The following is a 21,731-nucleotide window of genomic DNA, read 5'->3' on the forward strand; positions in this document are numbered from 1 at the left end:
CTCAAATAGATCATCTAAATTGAAATGAATGTCTATCGCGTATAAAGTGTCTTCATATTTTAATGATCGAACTTACCATGGAACTTCCTAAATATTCATCCTTGCATAACCACTCAGAACGTTCCACAAAAAATCTCACAAGGGATCTACTGCGGTGGCCATAATCTTCTGCGTCCCATTATGCAAATCATATTGCTTTTTGACCGCTTTCGTTCTGACACATTGGCCTTCATTGTCCCAAATGTTGCTGTTTCCAGTAAGCAAATGTCCATTATAAACACAAACATTCTTTTAATTATAACTTTCATTCCATTATCGCTGAAATCCCTAGTAGGTAACCTACGGTAGTCACAAAAGTTGGCTGCATTAACTTTCCACCCTCTTTCGGAAACATTGAGATGACAACGGAAACTTCCTCTTTTTTGTATGGTTTCATATTTTAAACTGCCGAACCGACGTGCCTACCGACAGATGATATTTGCTCCACGAACCTGCGCAATTCGCTGTCTACATTTCGTGAACTGTTCTGTTTCGCGGGAAATGGAAAACTTTGAACGCTATCTCGAAAACGAGTTCTTTTCCGTCTCGGTTTGAAGATGCTTGTTCTGCTTGGGAGTAGCAAACCAAACAAAACCAAGGGAAACTGTTTGAGCAGTAGAACAGAATATTTTCGCACAAAATGAAAGAAGAAAATGTTGGATGAATGAGGATGTACTAAAAGAGAATCAGTGTGGTGGAAAATCCATGCTTGGCTCCACCCACCTCGTTGCTAGGGGCGATATTTTCCTGCTACATTTACAACTGAATAAAGATAGAACCTCACTTACCTACACAAACACACTTACCTACGCAAACAACCAGAGTAGAGATTTGTGCAGTGTCCCTGTACCTACGCGTTTTCCGTCTTCGTCCCCTCGGGACTTGTTGTCGGGGCGAAAACGTTGAGCTCCGTTTCCACCCACAACACTCGTATTTATCATCCCCCATGGAAAACCTAATGTTGCTTTCCTCACGTAATGTATGCTAATCTGATGCTGCTGCTGCTGTTGCCACCGCACCGTTGCTACTCTTCGACAAATCATCTCCTCCAGTTGAAAGGGACCATGTGTGTTGGATAGCTCCTCATCATTCTCCATAGTTTGTGCAGTGCTCCTTCGCATCCATATCATACGGGACCGTCAACGTGTGGAGAGGGTACCAAATGCGTTAACACGCTTTTGCCACCCATCTCTTCTAATCCCCGGAACAAAATATTGACAGCTTTAGTCTCGTCAAGACGAGTGCGAACCTCGGGGGCTAGTGTCGGTAAGGTATGCAGTAGATATCCCATTATATTGAGGCGGGGTAACACATCGACCTTAAAAGTAAAACAGCAAAAATGCTCAAAGTATTAAAGTCAATGTAAAAAAATAACAAAAAATAACTATAACATGAGAATGGATTCACAAAGCTGTTCCAAATACGAATTAATGGGACAGTGCAGAATCGTTAAAGTCGGATTATAAAACACTAAAGAAGTTTTCAAACAGGAATCAAAATCCTAACTGTTGATACAAATTCTAATTGTACTGGAGGTAAATAAAAGATTAAATTCCAGTCCTAGTCCCGAATAAAAACACAATTTTAATTATGGAATAAGAAGCTACAATGAATATCAACACTATTTATCGAGTTTAAATATATGTGACGAAAAACCAAATTAAAATTATTCCGGACCGTTTTATTTATTTCCAAAACACTAAGAAAATATTCGTCAAACTTTCACAACGCAATATTTAGATTTTTTTAGATCTTAAAACATTATTGCAGCAAAGCTCAAGCACCAGGGTGCTGCAACAAAAGTGTACAGTTGTTGATTAAAAAAATAATGGTAGGTTTGTGTGGTATTAAAACTTATTCCATTGCATGCTTTACTCTAATAAATAGAATTCTTTATTGAAATAATTTATTTATAACATTTTTTTTTCGATTGTGCGTGGATGCAACGTTGGATTAGGTAATATATTCGATCTAACTTAGAGCTTTAATCTACAATCAGAATTAAGAGAAACAAACAAATATATGATATTAATCCTAAATGAAAATCAAACAATCATTCTAGCTAGAGGTGGAAAATATTGAATTCTACTATATATATATACTTCAACGGAACTTAAACAAGCCTTTACATATACATTTCAGTCACTGAGCTTTTTCACTAGCTAGCGTCAGCCCGCCTAAGCTTTCGGTAATCTTTTCAATCGGTTTTTCTTTCTCGAATATCTCCTGCTTGATTAGGTCTTTGATCGATACGTTATTTCCATTATCGTCTACTCCCAGCAGCAAGTCAGTCTGTGTTTTGATTTCATTCCACGCATAATCGATATCCTCAGGTTGTGGATCAAGTCCCGCAATCATGAAACGCAGAATAAATTTGCCTTGGTACGTAGCAGGGATCATAAAAATCTTCTTTCGTTTGACGATGTTATCAAGCAGCTGTTTAGAATAAGTATCCTCTCCCTTCAAACGGAAACATACCAGTGCCAATGTGGATGAGGTAACTTCAAACCTTGGATCAGCTCTAACGTACTTCTCCAACTGCTGCGCAAGGCTAATGTGAAAACGGATCAAATTCCGAATCTTTTCCGCCCCCATTGTTTTAAGCGTGACCCAAACCTTCAATGAACGGAACCGTCTGCCGAGCTGAATTTGCCAATGTCGATAGTCAGGGGCTTTGCTCATGCCTTGATATTTGTGCTGCAGATAGATGCGATCAACGCTGAAAGCTTCAGTGATCATAGCAGCATCCTTGAACCACATGGCACAACAATCGAAGTTCACAAACAACCATTTGTGCAAATTAAAGTTGAGTGAATCGACCATTTCGAGCCCTTTCTTTATCCACGCGTATTCCGGTAGGCAAAATGAAGCCCCAGCGTATGCCGCATCCACGTGAAGCCAGATTTTGTTTTCATTGCAGTAAGGTCCGATTTCCTCAAGCTTATCATACGCACATGTTCCAGTGGTTCCCAACGTTGCAACCATCACAACCGGAAACAACCCGTTTGCTTTGTCTTCCTCAACCGCCTTGATGAGCGTTTCTCCTCTCAACACACAATCGTCGTCTGCGGGTAAAAGACGCATCTTGATGGCTCCTAAGATCCCAGATTTTTCAACAGCACTGTTACTCTGGTCGCTAGTATAGGCAACCAACCTACCACGAATTTCTGCTTCTGTCAATTCTGGATGATCATTCTTCAAACGACGAACGGCTTGCTCACGAGCAACCAAAACAGCAATGAAGATCGATTCACTCGCCGATCCCTGGATAACTCCTCCTCCGTTTCCTTCGTCGCAATTGAGAAAACATCGCGGAAGATTCAACAGCTGACCAATCCAATTCATCATAATAACCTCCAGCTCCGTGCAGACTGGACTGCAGATCTGAAAACCAGATAAAAAATCAATGTTTTTGATAATCAGTCCACACTATGGTATGTTTGTACTCACCCAACTGAAACCAACGACGCCTAAGCCTGCGGCAAGCGTTTCTCCCACAATTGATGAGTATGAGGTTTGGGATGGATAGAAGGCGTGAAAATGTGGAGACTGCCAATGCGTAAGACCTGGGAGAATACAACGTTTGAATTCTTCCATAATAGTTTTCCAGTTTTCTCCCTCCTGTGGAATTTCATTGGAAATCAGATCGTGCAGATAGCCAGGTTCGACGGACGGAAGAACATCTCTGTAAAAAGCAAATAAATGATTTTGGTAAGTATGTTACATGTATCAAACAATTGAAGCTGTATTTCATTAATAGGGGATTTTAAAAATGATCAGAGGTTAAATTGATAATCGCAAAAGGATTTTGTAAAAGCTACCGAGGTATCTTGAGAGCTCCAGAAAGTCCTTTATATTCCGAAAACGCTCAAGAATGCTTTGAAACATTACATGCAATATTGATGTTTTTTGAGATTTTTTGGTTATTGTTGGTATTTTTTATTCTTAAATCTTCTGGAAGTACGCAATGGTTCCTGGTCAGATTGAAATATTCGTGGAAACTCAAAAGAATTACAGAAATTCTATAATAAATTGCCGACCAACAGGTGTATTACTCAAGGGTTGTTCTTTTGGTCCACAATTAATAACCGTACCAAAAAGTTTTGGTAGTGAATTTATCTAACTTTCATCACCTACAAAATTGTATTGCCGTCTCTTTGTTTCCTAAGGAAATTTTGATTAATTTCCGTTAAAAGTGGGATTACTCAAAATTTTGAGTAATCCCTCTTTTAACGGTAATTGAGTAAAAGAGACAGCCATACAATTTTACAGACTATGAGTAGATAAAAAAATATTACCCCCCGTATGTTTATCTGTTAGTATATCTAACAGATTAACATACAGGGGGTAATAAAAATACGATCCAAATTAAATTTAACTAAATTAAGTATAAAATATGAAGATTATTTCTGTGGCTGTATATTTATAAACAAAAATTACTTCTAATACTATGTTCACACTAGAGTCTTTTAACATGTTGTTCAACTATCATGATGTACTTTCTTTTGTCGATAATTTGGATAGCCTGTCGTAATTCAAACGAATCAATGGCAGACAATTTAAAGTAAAAACAAACAAATGTTAGAAAAATCTCCATATGAAAAAGTTGATTCATTTAAAGTATACATCAATATAATTTCCTATATGAATGCTGCTTCAGTTTTCTTTTGAAAATTATATAATTTGAGGAGGCTATCTGTAGCACTTATTTTGTACGCAAGAATATACGAAAGCGCACCTGGAGACACCCAAACAACGATATGTGCTCCCAAATCGATTATGTTTTGGTGGACGGTCGGTATTTCTCAAATGTCCTTCCAAGGCCCTAATAACGACTATGACCTCTATCTGGTGGTATCTAATATTCGCGCAGGGCTGTCCAGCATCACCGGTTCTAGGCTTGAGAGAACCATGCGGCTGAGCATACAGCAACTGTCGGGCGAGGGCGTCGCAAAAAATCCACCAAGTGATTGAAATGATTTGGGAGGGAGAAGAAATGCTTTCGAGCTGGCTTGATGGCTTCATATATCCTATCTACAAGAAAAGACTCGATTATGCTAATTATCGAGGTATAACACTCCTCAATACCGCCTACAAGTTAATCTACCGAATTCTGTTTAGCAGACTGCGTCCGGTTGCGGAGACTTTTATCGGCGAATATCAAAGCAAAGTTTTCGATTAGTACGATTAACAACGGACCAGATGTTTACTCTGCGATCTTCGATGAACTTCGGGAATAATATTTACGGACTCATCCTCTGGTTGCGGCTTTTAAGGCAGCGTACGACTCAGTGAAACGGAACGAACTGTGGCATATAATGCTAGAACATGGCTTTCCGGCAAAGCTTATTAGACTGACTCGTGCGACGCTGGATGGATCCAATTCAAGCGTCAGAATATCTGGACATGCAGTGCGTATGCCGGAAAAGAGACCAGCAAATGTCATGTTTAGCAAAGAACCTGGAAGAAGACGTCGGTTCCGGGGTAGACCCCGCACACGCTGGCTGTGTGCAATCGAGGAAGATGCGCGTACAGGGAAACTGACGACTGGGGGCCCAAGAACGAGCAACCTGGAGCAAGACATTACATTCGGTTTTGCACAGGACAATACGGAAGTACGACCGCCATAGCCATATGTATAGGTTAGGTAGGTACCATTTGTAGATATTAGTTTTACATATGACATTACCAGAAATTTTGCGTCATGAGCTATATTAACTTCTGTTAGCTTCGAGAACATTCTGCTCATTAAAAGTTTTCATTCCATGTTCACTAGAAACTCATATATTGCTGAAATCGGCAAATCAAGCCGTGAACCAAAAATAGTTGGAGGAATTGTATTTGATCCACTGAGAGATCTACATCATAAATAAATTAAATAGCATAGCATACCCATTCCTCGTTAAATACTGCTTGTTTGAGCAAATCGGTGAAAAATATGTGCTTGAAACATGAGTAACATTTTTTCGCAGAATTTGCGGATGACAAAAAATGTATTCTGGACAGGGAATCATTTTCTCTTGGATGCGCATGCGAAACAAGTAACATAGTAACATGACATGTTATTAAAATTGTTTTTGTTTTTGTTGCTCACAACATTTTCTGATCTTTGTCATAAAGATCAGAAAATTTTGTAAGCAACAAAAACAAAAACAATTTTAATACTTATTTGCGAGCGTCTTAGGGGTAATGTTGCACGGTTTAAAAAATCTGTTGTCTTCCAATTACTTCTACTAATTCGTTTTAAATTAAGTTTTTTAACATGTAACAATCTTTTGCGCTCAGACTCACATTTTTCTGCTACTTTTACTTTGGTTAAACAAAGAGAGGAATTAGTGGAAATAAAAGAAAGACAACAGATTTTTTAAACCGAAAGACAATTTTGTTGCTCCCTATTCATTCCGTTATTTTGCACTATCTCTACAGCAAATTTTGGTTTTATGCTATCATAGTTTCTGCAATATTCAAGAATCTAACTCTGATTACAAAAATAGCATCGTATTCCCGGAAATATCAGAGCATGCAAGGCAAATAATTCTTGTCATATTGTGTTCGGGTTCTGATAAAGGCTTGTTGCGAGGTGCGTTTGTCAGTAACAAACACGATTGATGACAAAGGGTATATTGTTAGGCGTTGCTCGAATATTGATTCCCTGATTTTGATGATGATGATGATGATGATACTACCATCTATTGTAGCAAGGCACCTGCCGATAGCACTGGCCATATCTGACAAACGATTTGATCATGATTATACTATTGTATGTATTTCATCAAACTCCTGTATAAAGGGCCAAAAATGGGTGGGGTGGTTCCATAAGCAGAGAAACTTATGCGAAACCACGGGATGGATAGAGAATCTCCTTCCAGAAGAAAGTTCGTACATACAATAATATAATCTAGCCCTCGTTCCCCAGATTGACCCAATAGATGGGGAGAAGAGCCCGCCCTTTATCCACGAAATGTTAACAATAGGAAGTTGGCAATTCCACTCTTCCTATCCAAATCGCTTCAATCGGGTGCCCTGATGGATATTTTATATATAATTATATAGTTTTAATGTAAATTATGATAATTTGCAATGGAATTTTCTCACCAAATCTGTCCTCAATGTGCAAGATCCTTTCTTCAACATCAGACTGTTTTGATATGAATGGTTTTCTTCAGAGATGGAAAGACCAATTGTTCGTCGAGGTTCTGGTGAAAATCAGGTTATACTTGAATCGACACATCCAATTTGGCGAATCCGTGACAAGACTTTTCTTCTTAATAGTTTCCGGGAAATTACTAGACGGTTTCCACCTCAACGTGCACGAATTAGTGTCTAGGCATCACTTTTACACAATTTCCTAGGAATCCAGATGACACCATTGGTATGTTATTCCGATTCCGTTGCACCACTGATGCATCGCAAATTAAGTAATAGAACACAAATCGACCAACAGGATTCGATAGACTGCATCGATTTGCGACTTTCCTGAGTCTTAATCTGCTTTCCATTGCCTTCTGGTTGGTTTTCATGAAAAACTGTCTGACCACTTTTGTTTAGTCCGCAGAGCTGCTGGATATTACGGAAGCCGCTGGAGTAGAGCTGTACAGCTGGATTGGATGCCATTTTTCATCTCACTTGGGACGCGAATAGAGAGGCCAGCAGAAAGGCTCCAAAGAACATTTTGGGAATTGAAGTACTGAAAAATTTTGTGCACGATTCCTTTCAAAAAAAAAAATCATTAAAAAATTATCTGACATGAAAAAACGCGTCTTTTCACGAGCAATGACTACTAGGTTTTTTTCAATATTGATTCCCTGATTCTGGCCATAATTTCCATAGTCCAACCCGGTTAATATTCAATAAGAAACAATGGGACAGGAATCCCCGTCGAATGCAATTTGCTGCAAGTAAATTTGGTTGAGGATAAGTGCCTGAAAACGAGTGACATTTTCTTGCACACAATCTCACAGATATCACCTCAATTCGTCGAACTGAGTCGATTCGGAATCTATGGGTCTCCGAGTCTATCGGTCTCAGTGTTGGTAAAATCTCAAATTCTCAAATCTCATCGGCGATTCAAATCATGCGTGAGGCAAATTCCACCAGAATTATGGCCCAGAGAAACGCTCATGTTTCGAATCGCGATTTGCATCATTGCATGATTTTTACGTGTTCTTCATTGTTGAATGCATTTAGTTGGCCTTTCCCGTCAACAATTTTTATTCGCTCAATCGATTCAGTGAAATCAGTAGTGATTCAGTTTCATTCCAAATTTTCGACCACTATTCTAGTTTGAATCTGGAGCAAAATAGAACAAACTCGCTGGTTGCCCAGCAGTGTTCTATTCATGTTTTTCAAATTTTCAATTAAATGAAATCATTATGTTGCTGCCAAGAAAGGCATTGGATTGATCCGTAGATAAAATGACGCATCAAAATGACATCAAAACAATTGAAAAATATTTGAATCTCGTGCTTCATTCGTAGTTCAAATCTGCAGAAAATAGAACTGAGCGTTATACCATTTTTATTTTTTTGACAGTTGACTTGTATGAAAAACTGAACAACTGCTGGGAAAATTTTTGTTTCAGATTCATATTCAAGCCGACAGCCCCGAACAATTTGAATCACTGCTTATTTCACTCTTATATAAGGTCAACTTTTCCAAACAAAAATCGAAAAAGTGCTGTTTTTTTAAGATTGGCTCGATTTTGAACAATCATCGGTCCGGTTCACATGTGCAACACTTTTTCAGTTTTTGTTTTCGATTTTAAAAATAGTTGGTGGCTTCAAAAAATATGAGTTCTTCGGGAAAGTTGACCTTAAATAAGCCAATAAATCGATTGAGCCAATAAAACGAGATACATTTTTTGACGGTAAGGGCAATTGACTTTTTTTGCTTAAAACAATGGCTAATAAAACCATATTTAAACCAAACATACGCATGGATTGCGTTTTAACCATTTTTAGAGAAACTCAAGCGCGATGCTTTCCCTACCCGAGCAGGAACGAAGACCTCGATAACAGAAATTGGTATGATTTAGCCTTGCATAAGAGGTAAAATACCAAAAAATAATACCAAAAACTTATATGCAGAATACTTGAGGCATAACATGCTTAGGTATTTCAATACCAAACGAATAATAATTGGTTATGCATTTGGTATTGAAATTCAATTTAATAGCTGAGTATGTTATGACTCAAGTATTGTGCATATTAGTTTTTGGTATTATTCCTTCGGTATTTTACCTCTTATGCAGGGCTAGTTCATAACAGAGTATGGTATCAATAACAGATTTAGTTATTATCTAGCCAATTTCTCATGCTCGGGTACAGAATCGCAGGCGAGTTAGCTCGTGCATGAAGCCTCGATGATTGTGATTTGAGTATGATTCTACCTAACTATTCTGTCTACGAGAAAGAAAAAAAGAAATGAACCAATTGGCATTCTAACGTAAAGCTAAAATATACAGAAAGCGTTTGTAAAATTGGTAATTGGTGCATGCCAAATCCTCTAAGTGATGAGACATGGAGAAAATTGTGGATAATGAATATGCTGCAAAAGAGGGGGGTCCCGTAGCATAGTTGGCTATACGTTCGCCTTATAAGCGAATGGTCATGGGTTCGATTCCCAGCCCCTCCACCAAACCCTCGTCAGTCGCCGGATGCGCAGCCCATGCGGTGGCCAAGGATGTTATCGATCATTTAGTAATCTGCGTTTGATCATTTAGTAGTTTGTCAATAACTCATTCTAGAGGCTAAATTTCAAAATGTATTGTATGGTGGACTTTTAGTGCGAAGGTTTTCTACAACTCTCCTTAACATGTCGATGTTCGAATTCCACTGCTAAAGGAGTTACGGTGCTAGTTGCTATATTTATACTAAATGATAACAAAATATGCAATCATTTAGTCTAAGTTACTGCTACTAGCGCTATAGCTCCGTTATTAGTTTAATTTAAACAACGAACTGTTAGGCAGAGTTGTAGATAAACCTTTGCACTAGAAGTCCATCATACAACACATTTTAAAATTTAGCCTCTGGAAGGAGTTATTGAAAAACTACTAAATGATCGAAGGCAGATTACTAAATGATCGATAACATCCTTGGCGGTGGCTTATTGGGAGACGCGCCTATCGTCATGGCAGCCTGATGACGACTGACCAGAGCATAAAATATTCACCTTCACGAAGCAACTTCGGGTCGAATATTAACAAACGTTGCTTGAATATTCAAAACATAGAATGACTTACTAAGTTTTCTTCTTCACATATTCATTCATTTGACTGGGACTGAGAATGGTCACTGCGTTTAAAGAAAACATAATTGGCATTGATTATGTTGACTTTTGGCACTAAAATAGTCCCTCAGTTTAACGTCGGGATCAGATCTATGTGAGTAATTGTTTAAATCATCATTTAAGTATTCTGTTTTACAGTAATTTATTAGATTACAAAATCCAAATAAATATTCTTTGACTGATATTTGATCGGAAATTTTCAATGTTCAGCCGAATATGAATATAGACGAAGTGAGGGTGACAAAGAAGGCCGATGCGCTTCACCAAAAATATTCGATTATTTAAAGCTCTGCGACTGACAACTTGTTCTTCTCGGAGCCATTCCTCCAACGTACTCGGTTAAAAACGGCAACCAAACAATAATGCAACGGTCATTGGATGCACGGCATGGACAAACGGACACAATGGACTCACGATTAGATGGACTGGCAACGACAACAATAATGATAATGGAAATCTAAAAATAGATTCTGTGTGGATTCTGCACAGCAGAATACCACAGTAGATCTTGGCACAGTAGCGGTTAAGTAACACAGAGTTCCTAAACAAATAAATAAAGGAATTTAAAAAAATATGCTGCAAATATCTGCACAATTCATTGGATCTAGGGGGAGAGGTGGTAATATGAACAGTTGGCTTTATTTGGAATAAAACACTATTTAGACGTATGTTAACCATGCACAAGTTTCCCTCGAAAAAAAAATAAGACACCTCAGCAAATATTTTGGTTTTGCGACCTAGCGAATAGCTATTACTATCCAAAATATTTAACGAGGTCGTGAAAATTGGGTCTAATGTAATTTTCAACAATTTTTCCGTAAGCTTTAATTCTTAATAAATTCATCATATTATTGGTACAAACTACAGCGGCAAATAGGACAACCTTCACAAAGATGTTGCGGGGGTAAATAGTTCAATTTTTGGTTTGCATCTTTATAGGGAGAGTTATTTAGCACATAGTACGTATGCAGGTAAAATGAACACTTGTATCAAGCTTGCAGAAGCTTATGATAGAAGTTGTGCAATAGTGGAGCGGAAGTTCGTGAAACAAACCATATCAAATAACCAAGATAAAATTTTGAATCTATAAATTTAATTTCAAAATAAATGATATTCCAAAACATTTCTTTTTCATTTTATTATCTTTTATAATTAAGAGCTTTTCAAAAAATGCACAAATTTTTCAAAAGGCTCTTTTTTACAATGTTGTGAAAACTCATATGTGAATATGTACATTATGCGGAAGATATTGATTTGAAAAAAAGTATTGGAGGTAACCACTTTCCCTTTGATGGGATTCGAACCCACGACCCTACAGTACGCTAGACTGGTGCTTTGACCAACTAAGCTACGAAGGACCTCCGTCGGCCTTCGCAACCTAGCGGCTACTGAATGAGCTCGAGATTCCCAAATTGGACGCATAGTCAAATCACTCGCAATCCATGTATCAAGCCAACACTTCTACATGTGTATAGTACACGTTCACATTAGAGGAGCGTGAGTTTTTAGATTTAGAATATCTGAAACAAACAAATACAGCACCAATCTCGTCGCTTCCTTTTGCTAACAAGCGTGCTCACTGGTGGAAAAAATCACAAAAATAAGAAACAAAACAAATTCCTTTTCATTGCTTTGTTTTTGATGGTGGAAATAGAAGCTATGGGACGAAGTGCCGAACCGTTCCCCTATTATTATTGATATTCTAAGCGATGTTAAACGATTTATGATGATAATGGAAATGCTAATATCATCTTTTAAGGTGAAGGTGGGTTGAGTACCAAAACAAAGCTTTGAAAGTGTTGGTACAATAAAAACTGTCATATACTGTAGTAGTAGTATTGGTTTCGTATTTATAAAAAAACAAAGAATATTAGTAGGGTGGTTCAAAAAACAACCCAGCTCCACCACGCTTAATCGATTCCGTCCCATGCTCCGAGTGCGCTCCAAAAGCCGATTTGAACAAAAACTGATTGAGCACAAGCCGGTTAAAGTTTGTATGAAGCTAGTATGGGAAACTAAACCTTTCATTACACTGGCTACAATGCATCTCCTCCAAACGCTGGCGAAAAGAGAACCCACATAGCTGAATGAAAACCGCACCTTGGGAAAGATCCATTGATTACGTAATGCGAAAATAGCATTTTATACCCCGCTTACTCCCATGTCACACTTTTGTATGAAGTATCTGCTCCTGGTGCAATAGATATCACAGACAAATTATGGATATTTTTTTGAATTACACGTTTCACTGATGCCTTCTGAAAAGCCTAATTATCATGCTAAGGAATCGCAACCTCGACTAGAATCGACTCCCAACTATCGGAACGACAATTCAATATGCATTGTCTATGGAGTCGAAGCTCTAGAATATTTCATTTAGTCATATGGTCTCCCCCCTCGCCAGGGCCCAATGACGAAACGCCACAGTCAGAATAATGTAAAATTCAACCTCGCCATATTAACTCTCATACAAACCTGAAACGACGCTCCACCACGCTTAATCGATTCCGTCCCATGCTCCGAGTGCGCTCCAAAAGCCGATTTGAACAAAAACTGATTGAGCACAAGCCGGTTAAAGTTTGTATGAAGCTAGTATGGGAAACTAAACCTTTCATTACACTGGCTACAATGCATCTCCTCCAAACGCTGGCGAAAAGAGAACCCACATAGCTGAATGAAAACCGCACCTTGGGAAAGATCCATTGATTACGTAATGCGAAAATAGCATTTTATACCCCGCTTACTCCCATGTCACACTTTTTGTATGAAGTATCTGCTCCTGGTGCAATAGATATCACAGACAAATTATGGATATTTTTTTGAATTACACGTTTCACTGATGCCTTCTGAAAAGCCTAATTATCATGCTAAGGAATCGCAACCTCGACTAGAATCGACTCCCAACTATCGGAACGACAATTCAATATGCATTGTCTATGGAGTCGAAGCTCTAGAATATTTCATTTAGTCATATGGTCTCCCCCCTCGCCAGGGCCCAATGACGAAACGCCACAGTCAGAATAATGTAAAATTCAACCTCGCCATATTAACTCTCATACAAACCTGAAACGACCTGTGCACAGTAAGCCCCTATTCAAACCAGCCCAAACCACCGGAAGACACCCAGAATATGAAACATATTCGACTGAGCGTGGCGGAGCGAAATAATGTTTGAGCCACCCTTAATATTAGTTTGCTGCTGCCGGTGCCGGTGTTTACATTCGCTCCGCGATCCGTTTTTAGTGGTTTTTTTTCGGTCAAAAATAGCAGTTTTTATTAAGTTTTCGTTTCAAACAAGTGACTGATTTCAAAAAGTGATGTTTAATTGGCATTCCATCAACATTTCGGTCTGCTGATGTGCGGAGAAGTGTGTGAAAACTTGATTTTTTCGATGCCCTTTGAGGAGAAGTGAAGTGCAGTGATAAGCCCACCAAATCGCGAACGGCTATTTAATTGGCACGAAACTGCTGATTTATTCTATAATTCGAAAAGAAATGCATAGGACTCTTTGAAGAAACATTTTCATTATCACGGGAAGTAAATAAATATGCTGTGAGCAGGTTAGTAATTTGAATATCAAACTTTTTTTCGGTGCTGTTCGATGCATTCGAATGCTGGTGGGAGAGGAGTGCGGGAGGTGTGGTATTGACCCGTGGAAGGTCCGGTGCCATATTGACTGCCATCGTGGTACTCTTCCAACTATGTCCTTAAATTTAGAGCAGGCATTGAAAGCGTGAGTGAAGCGGACGAGCATTGATCTAATTCAATCATAGCATCCTACGTCAGTGAGTGAACAGCCTTGCTCAGATGGATACCAAACAACGATTATGAGCGATCGTTGCTGAGTAAACAACGAGCAATAGAGTTCGCCAAGCCAAACTTGGTATGGTATCCAGGGAAGCTACGACTGGAGCATTTGTGTTACGCTTGCTCTACTAGAATAAAACTAAAACATCAAGACACATCAGATGTTCTGCTTTATTCACTCTGCTTTCAAGTTGCTGGGATGGAGCATAGGAAGTATCCAGGGTTCGTAATGCTCATTCAATCTCAGGAGCACATGATTTTCCCTCACGAAAGTTTTCGGGGAGAAATCGCTTTTCGGGAAAGAAAATCAGCCTGGAGAGTGATAACCATTTTTCGCTCACTTCGATTGCCGCCAAACGTTGGTTTGCTCTTTTTCTTTCATATTCGAGTCTTTTCGTGGCATCTAGGATAGGATGTGCCAATTAGTCATGAAAAATCGTACCGATTTTCTGTCAAAATCGTACCGGTTGCTGATTGGGTGAAGATGACAATCGATTACTTTGATCGACGGTATTCCATTTTCAAAAGGGCAATTTTTTGTTACCTTGGCCGTGTTGCTGGGTGATTAAATTGAAATTTATGACGAAATTCAAAAGTTTGTTTTTCTATTTTTTGGGTAAAATGAATTCATACTAGACTGCAAATGATGTATGCATGGTTCTTAAGGGTTATGCTAATTTAAAACACTCGAATTGAAACACTATTAACCTACTTTTTACCAATTTCACTGTAAAACTCATCTAATTATATTTAAAAACTTTTTTTTGATAGTAGGTAGCATTTTTTATTACGAACAATTTAAGAAATGAACGAGAAAACATGATTTTTTACGTATACTATTTGGCGGATTTTGCAAAAAAAATATTCGGAAGCACTGGCCACCCCCTCGTCGAAGCAACCGACTGAAGAAACAACAAGGCAGTCGCAATTCTATTGTCACATCCTATCCTAGCGTGGCATCATAAAAGCAAATGGTAGTAGCTTATGTGGAACAAATAACTTAACGCTTTCATGCAGATAGCGTGGTGGTGTGGCTAAAGTAAGTGCATCCCCAGAGCTATTATTGTTACTATTCTGGGTTCGAATCCCAGCGCGGCCATACAATTTTGTAATTGTTCTGCGATAATTCTCGCGAAAAGTGAGTGAGAGGTAAAGGTGATGAAACGAAAAATGATGTTCATCTAATAGGTAAGATTTTCGTTTATCTTCCAATGTTAGTTCTAGAGAAAAGATTGATGGGTGAAAGATGATCCTCAACATAAACAACGAAACAAGATTTTCCCTTGGTCCGAAAAACGCTTGCTTTGGTCTCATTGAAACGAAAAGTCGAAACCCTGGAAGTATCAAAGCCTCCCATGCAGTGTATCAGAGTTCCATTCTCATAGCGGACTTAATTTTCCTAATGTCTGAAAAGATTTTTTCTAACAGCGTGTGGTAACAACACTCATTGTGAGGTTACCTAAGTGATTGGCCTCGCTCAGATGTCTCCCATTGGTGAACGATGAAGATCTTTAAACTTTGAATCATCGAACGCCAAATTTCAGTGATCCAGAAAGCATCAGCGATTAGGCCGCAGTAGAGCAGAGCATCAAGTTTTGACATAAATTTAGTCGATTTTTACTCATGATCTGATTTTTTTCAATGCCTGATCTGAGCAAAGCTGTTCACTCACTGGCGTAGAATGCTATGATTAATTAGATCAATGCTCGTCCGCTTCACTCACGCTTTCAATGCCTGGTCAGTAGAAAGATGAAATGGGCGACATTTGTGACTTTTTGCAATTAAGCAAGTAATTACAAGTGGAAATACCTCTAAAAATATGTATAAATAAAAGATAACTTTTGTTATATGTGAGATGGAATGTTAAAATGTTCAGCAAAAATATGTAAATTTGCTTGTTTAACAACTTTGTAGAAGAGACGGAAAATGGACATAATCACTGGGAAGAGTTAAAATGAAAAATAAGATTCTAAAGAGGTTTTCACATAAAACGTCTTAAGTTTGTTGTATATAAGAGATAGAAACTCGGCATGTTCAGCAAAGTTGTTCGTAATAACATTTGCTACAACTTTGCGGAAGATATCACGTGTCCATCTCATTCTGGTGGATTTTTTTTTTCAACTCACTTTTTATCATCAAACTGTTTTTATCAAAAGATGCGCTTCTAAATATCTTGAAACTTCTGTGAACAAACCTTTATACAAAATCAACACTTTGCGAGTTTTTGTATTTCGATCGTAAAAATGACGAAATAAAACACTGTGCACTGGCAAAAGGAAGGTGGTTTGATTGGTGGAAGGTCGTGAGATCTATACCATAACAAATATTGCCCCCCGCTCGCTTTCAAATCCACTTCTATACAAACATTATTCATGCCTGCCGTATCCTAACGGAACTACCCAAAAGTGGGTAGTTTGTCCCAAAAGTCAATTTTGAGTAAAATGATTATTTTCGCACTATAGGTATAGTTTGTCTTTAACCACGGGAAAAAAATTACCCAAGGCTGAGTTTAATTTACCCAACGTTGACCTAAATTTACTTAAAATTGAGAATATTGAATTTACTCAAAATTTGAGTTATTGTACTGAACAACCCCGGTGGGTTTGATGCATCTCGCTTTAACTTTAACAACAATCATGGAAAGGAAATAAAAACACTACCCTGTTTTAAGCAGACATCATCCGTACGACATGTCACATCAAAGAAGTAGTGCCAGAAATCGTATATCGAAGTTAAAAACGAACTGAACTGTCGACTTACAAGAAGATGACAACAATGTAACAATGAGTCGGTCAAAACACTATTGCAGAAGCTGTACACCATGATACTGACTAAGTGGCGTAGTCCAGAATGATTAAATCAACGTCAAAGCAGACATTGAACGACTTCCTGGAACTGAAATTCATACCAAAATCAGATAGAGAAAGGTAGCAAGCTCATAAACCTCTCGAACTTTACAAAAAAAATATGTGGATAGTCCCCGTTGATTACCGAAAGTATTGACGAAAACACCAAAACGATCGGACAAGTCGTTTTTAAGAGATTTGTTTCTAAAAATCTTCAAGGTGTTTTGGTTTAAACCTTTCTCCAATATTATGCTAGAGTCAAAATGGCAAACAAAAGATATTTTAGTTACTAGATAAAGATTGTCGCTTCGGTTCCCTTTGTTCTGCTGTCCGAAACATGTGTGGTACATACCTGTCAAATCGTATGGATTTTCCTTCTTTGACATTTAGCTCCCCTATCCTCGCCAGCAAAAGATGTTCCGGACAGCGACGACAGCGACAATCTTTATCTAGTAACTAAAATATCTTTTTGGCAAACCAATGATGTTTAGAATGCAAAGTGTAGACTAGTGATAAACAACGTCTCTATATATTATATTGTATAAACAAAACTGAATAAAGTTTTTTGATCTCATAAAATGTCTATGCAGAATTTCAGGCAAATAAAAAAATACAAACATAAATCGACCTTTGCATTCGAAGAAAATGGCCGAGATGTTTACTTATCTGCCCCTTTCAATATCTGTAGAAACGCGGAGGATGAAAGGCATGCTACAAAAATCTCAAAAAATATTTGTTCCATGACCGGGCATGAAAGTATGCAATATCTGATCTATTTTGCGTTTATTACCTCTTTCAACTCGGTGATTTAAAGGAATATGATTAATTTATCGACTAGTCATTATTCTTTGCACATATATATTGCATAACGTCATTTCATGACTGCCTTTCATGCGAAATTGATCAAAGAAACCACGATTCTCTCATTTTGTCGCCTGAAATTTGTTTCTGTCTTATGATAACCAGGACCTTTTGCAATACAGACTATAGACTGCTTCAGAAATTATAAGCACATTCGTTTTTTTTTTAATATTTCGAATATTTTTCAATTTTCATACTAATTTTTGCCTACTTTTAATTAATAATCTTGTCTACTTTTTTCTAGGGTCAAGTTTTGCCGATTTTATGGAATATAAGTTTTAGGATTTTTTCCCGCGGATTTGAGGTGCTTGCACAACACAGTTTCTAGAAGTTTCTTCAAATTTCCCATCAATATCCACACTAAATCTATTGCATATGGTCATTAAACTTATTTACTAAGCATTACAAGTATCAAAACTTAAAATATTGTAACCGAAGGAGAATTAGAGGATTTGAAATTCACAGGGTGCCGCTCCTAAAATCGTCAAATAAATGTCGAACCCTCGTTTTCACTTATTTAGCATGTTTTTTGCTTTATTTGATCAGTGTTGGGTTATGACTAGGATGACTAATGAACCCCAACGTAAACCAAACGTCAAAGTGATTTGATTTTTATTCCACCATATTATAATTTACCTAGTTAAGTTTTGCACTTTTCGAGGTTTTCTAACCTTCGCAACAAATACCACTTCTAGACGACAACAATAGACTGATCTAATAGCTCTACGTTTTTTACTAGGTGATTATTCAAAAAAGGCTCCGTAAAAATAGTCAATTTGTGCAATTTCATTTTTTCTAAATTTGGTGCAAAATATTTAAAGCAATTACATCAAGCTTATTAAATGGATATTAGCTATTAGATGCATCGAAATTTTCATGAAATATAACATGCATTTCAATTTGCCGATTATTTTTTAGTGTGCCTATAATTTCTGGAACAGTCCATACACGCCTCCAGACATTGTCCATACCAGAATGCTGATTCGCCTACGCGTGGTGTGTGGTTTCGTGAGAGATGCCAGTTCAAAAGGGTTTTGCCTCGTGAGTTTTCCGGCAATCTTCCGGTTGCGCCATCTCTTAACAATTGAAAAATTAGGGTCTAAGGTCCAGAACATTTGAATCCTAGGGGAACTCCTGGAGAAAATTCCTTAAGAATTCATTCCGAAGGGACTCAAGGTGGAATTCCCATATCATTCCTAGGGGAACTTTCGGTGGATTTCCTGATGATATTTTCGGAGAAATTCCTGAATATATTTTTGGAGAAATTTGGGTTAATTATCCGTAGAATTTCTGAGGAAATTTTTGAAGGAATTCTAGGGAAAATTTCTCGAGGGACCCTGAGCCTCCGATGGAATTCCTCAGAAAATTTCCGATGGACTGCCTGGGAGAATTTTTGAAGGAATTTCTGGGGGAATTTCTTCCGATGGAATAATTGAAGAAACTCAATAAATTTGTGTTTATCTCAACCTTGCAGAGTAGACTGGCCCAGCTTAGTATGGGGAGAAAAAATGTTGTCGAATCCCACGGGGCACCCCCAGGATTGTGTCTTTTGGTGAAAAAATCAATCTCTGAAAATTTTAGCTCAATCGGTTGTTGCATAAGCTGGCGCAATTGATTTGAAGTTTGTATGGGGATTTCAGCCAAAATATATAGAAAATAAACCTCCGTCACTCATTCGATCCGAAAATTGTTTCTTATCGTTCGATTGAGCTCAGAATTGCAAAAAGGGCAGTTGGTATGTTACAGAACAATTAAACAGAACATTGTACTATGGTTAAATGAGCTTTTACTTAGCTTTCGGCTGATGTATTGAGAGCTGAATAGTGCAATTTTGGATTTATTGTTCGAATCGCATCAGCCGAAATCTATATAAAAGTTCATTTAATCATCATACAATATTCTGTGAAATTGTTCTGTAACATATCAACTAACCCTTTTGTCAATTCTGAGCTCAATCAAACGATCACAAATATATAGGTGTATTTTCCTATGAATCAAATGAATTGCGCCAGCTTATGCAACAACAGCCCCGTGAAATTCGACAACATTTTGTCTCCTGGGCCAGTCTATTGCAGAGCCTTGTATTTTTAGGGATGCAATAAGGATGATTTGCAATGCCTGGTTAGAATCCATTCTTCAACATGAATCAGAGACTATGAGACTCCAGAAGCTGGAATTTATTCGAGATTTCCTCAAGATAATATGACATCTAATGTTCAATTAGTTTTGTTATGACCATTATTGTATATTGTATATGTGACTGTGGAACATGCTATCAAGACGTCCACTAGTGTTTTTATTTTCATCTGATTGCATCGAATGTCTTTTGTAATTCTGGTAATTGTTTCAAAATAACATTTTAAAGTATTAAAATAGTCTAGTATAGTATAACAAATAATCTATAATAAACTTTCAGTCCAACACTTGCTGATGACTGTTGATTAGAATTTTAATAAAACAGATTAGTACTAATTTGCCTTATAGACAGGTGACCAAACGTGTTTTGCTCTCACTTATGTTCTTCTCTTTTGACGTGCTAAAACGTGCTTTTTCAGTAAACATGCATACAAATATCAATCATTAATTGAAAATTAAGGCTGAGAGGTCAAATGTATCCTTAATCAAATCGCTAGAAATCGATATTTTTATCCTCAAACATGAAATGTATGAAAAAACAGCGATAGTATTATAATTATTTCCGGGGGTGTATTGTGCTTTTATTACCGTTTGATATGCACAAGAAAGGCATCACTACCAGGTAGTTTCATCTCTGAACCTCGCTTTAATTTTGAATAACACCACACATAATTTTTAGGATAAATTAAGTATCCATTTTCACTCATTTGAAATACAATATTTTATACATATAAAATATCAAATTGAAGAGTTACAAAAATATAGATAAACAACAAAGCAGCAATCACCATGAAACTGATGCACATACCTGTCTCTTATATTCACCAAGTAGTCCGCTACAAAATCGATTGCAGCTTTTCCAAATTCTCGAAACTCATTTATATCCATATTAGCCATTGTTATCGCCAATTGATACGAACACTGCACTCAATAAGTCTGTCTTTGCAAATTAATAGTCCATATGAACACCAGCACTTTTTCTTCAAATCACTTAACTCCTGGAAATCCGATCCACCAATATAACCATCCCAAACTATAACCTTAAACCGCGCACGCAACCGATATTACCCGCAGACTGATCGTGTGGTACCTTGCCCAGTGCTATTTATGCAAAGAACCGCTGACTAGGCACGCATCGTCAAGACCCCCAAAAAACACAACCCACCCGACCTCCCAGTTACTTTCTTTCACGCGTTGTCAGGTGACTCCATACACGATCGTAACAATACCGCGCTTTACCCAGACGGACGATCTGCCACATTATACAAGCTCATCATGGTCCGACTGACCCTACCAGCCGCTGCTGCGTTGATTGAACCTCAAGTGTGCGCTTGCAAGCGGTCGATGCTGCGCTGTCAACACCGGAAGGGATCTAAACAATAAAGTCGCCACAAGTAAATATGCATCAACCTCAAGAGCGGCACCGAAGAAAGCCACCAAGAAACGTGGAGAAGAAAATTTGTGGACAAGTAGTGCGATTTGATCTTTTGCCTCACAGAATAAGCTCTTAACAAGTGACAACAGTGGCAACGGTTCTAGACAACATCATTGTTTACCATAACAATGTAGACTTGTTGGTAAATCAAGATAGTTTCGCAAATTAATATAATTCGTGGCAAATTGAAAACGATTTCTCACTTTCAGTTAGAGCAGTTTAACTTTATATTAATAGGGGAAAACAGCCTTCATTAAGATAGCATGAACATTCTCATTCATTTGATAACGTAGGAATTTACTCAATAAGGCACACCC

General features: G+C 37.8%; 2 protein-coding genes across 2 annotated transcripts in view; both read right to left on the minus strand.

The window, feature by feature from the left end:
• Positions 1-604, minus strand: part of LOC134213316 (LIM/homeobox protein Lhx3) — a 132,062-nt gene extending 131,458 nt beyond the window's left edge. Inside the window, exon 1 of the mRNA XM_062692273.1 lies at positions 77-604. The gene's annotated coding sequence lies outside the window, so the exon portion shown is untranslated. The remainder of the gene's footprint in view (positions 1-76) is intronic.
• A 1,132-nt stretch (positions 605-1,736) lies between these two features.
• Positions 1,737-21,110, minus strand: LOC134217565 (3,4-dihydroxyphenylacetaldehyde synthase). Its single transcript, XM_062696342.1, has 3 exons — positions 20,788-21,110; positions 3,490-3,724; positions 1,737-3,423 (listed from the first exon to the last, which is right to left on the minus strand). Exons 1-3 carry the CDS (start codon positions 20,874-20,876, stop codon positions 2,182-2,184), a joined length of 1,566 nt encoding a protein of 521 aa, XP_062552326.1. The 5' UTR covers positions 20,877-21,110; the 3' UTR covers positions 1,737-2,181.
• Between the last annotated feature and the right edge of the window lie 621 nt (positions 21,111-21,731).

The sequence above is a fragment of the Armigeres subalbatus genome, chromosome 2 (assembly GCF_024139115.2).
Source record: "Armigeres subalbatus isolate Guangzhou_Male chromosome 2, GZ_Asu_2, whole genome shotgun sequence".
In the NCBI taxonomy this organism is placed as follows: Eukaryota; Metazoa; Arthropoda; class Insecta; order Diptera; family Culicidae; genus Armigeres; species Armigeres subalbatus.

What these genes read in the sequence shown, in the direction of transcription:
- LOC134217565 (XM_062696342.1), bottom strand. Translation starts at nt 20,876, where the DNA reads ATGGCTAATATGGATATAAATGAGTTTCGAGAATTTGGAAAAGCTGCA. An exon ending in TTGGTGAATATAAGAGACAG is followed by an intron (nt 3,725 to 20,787) that starts GTATGTGCATCA and finishes TGCTTTTTACAG; the next exon opens with AGATGTTCTTCCGTCCGTCG. An exon ending in GCGTCGTTGGTTTCAGTTGG is followed by an intron (nt 3,424 to 3,489) that starts GTGAGTACAAAC and finishes TCTGGTTTTCAG; the next exon opens with ATCTGCAGTCCAGTCTGCAC.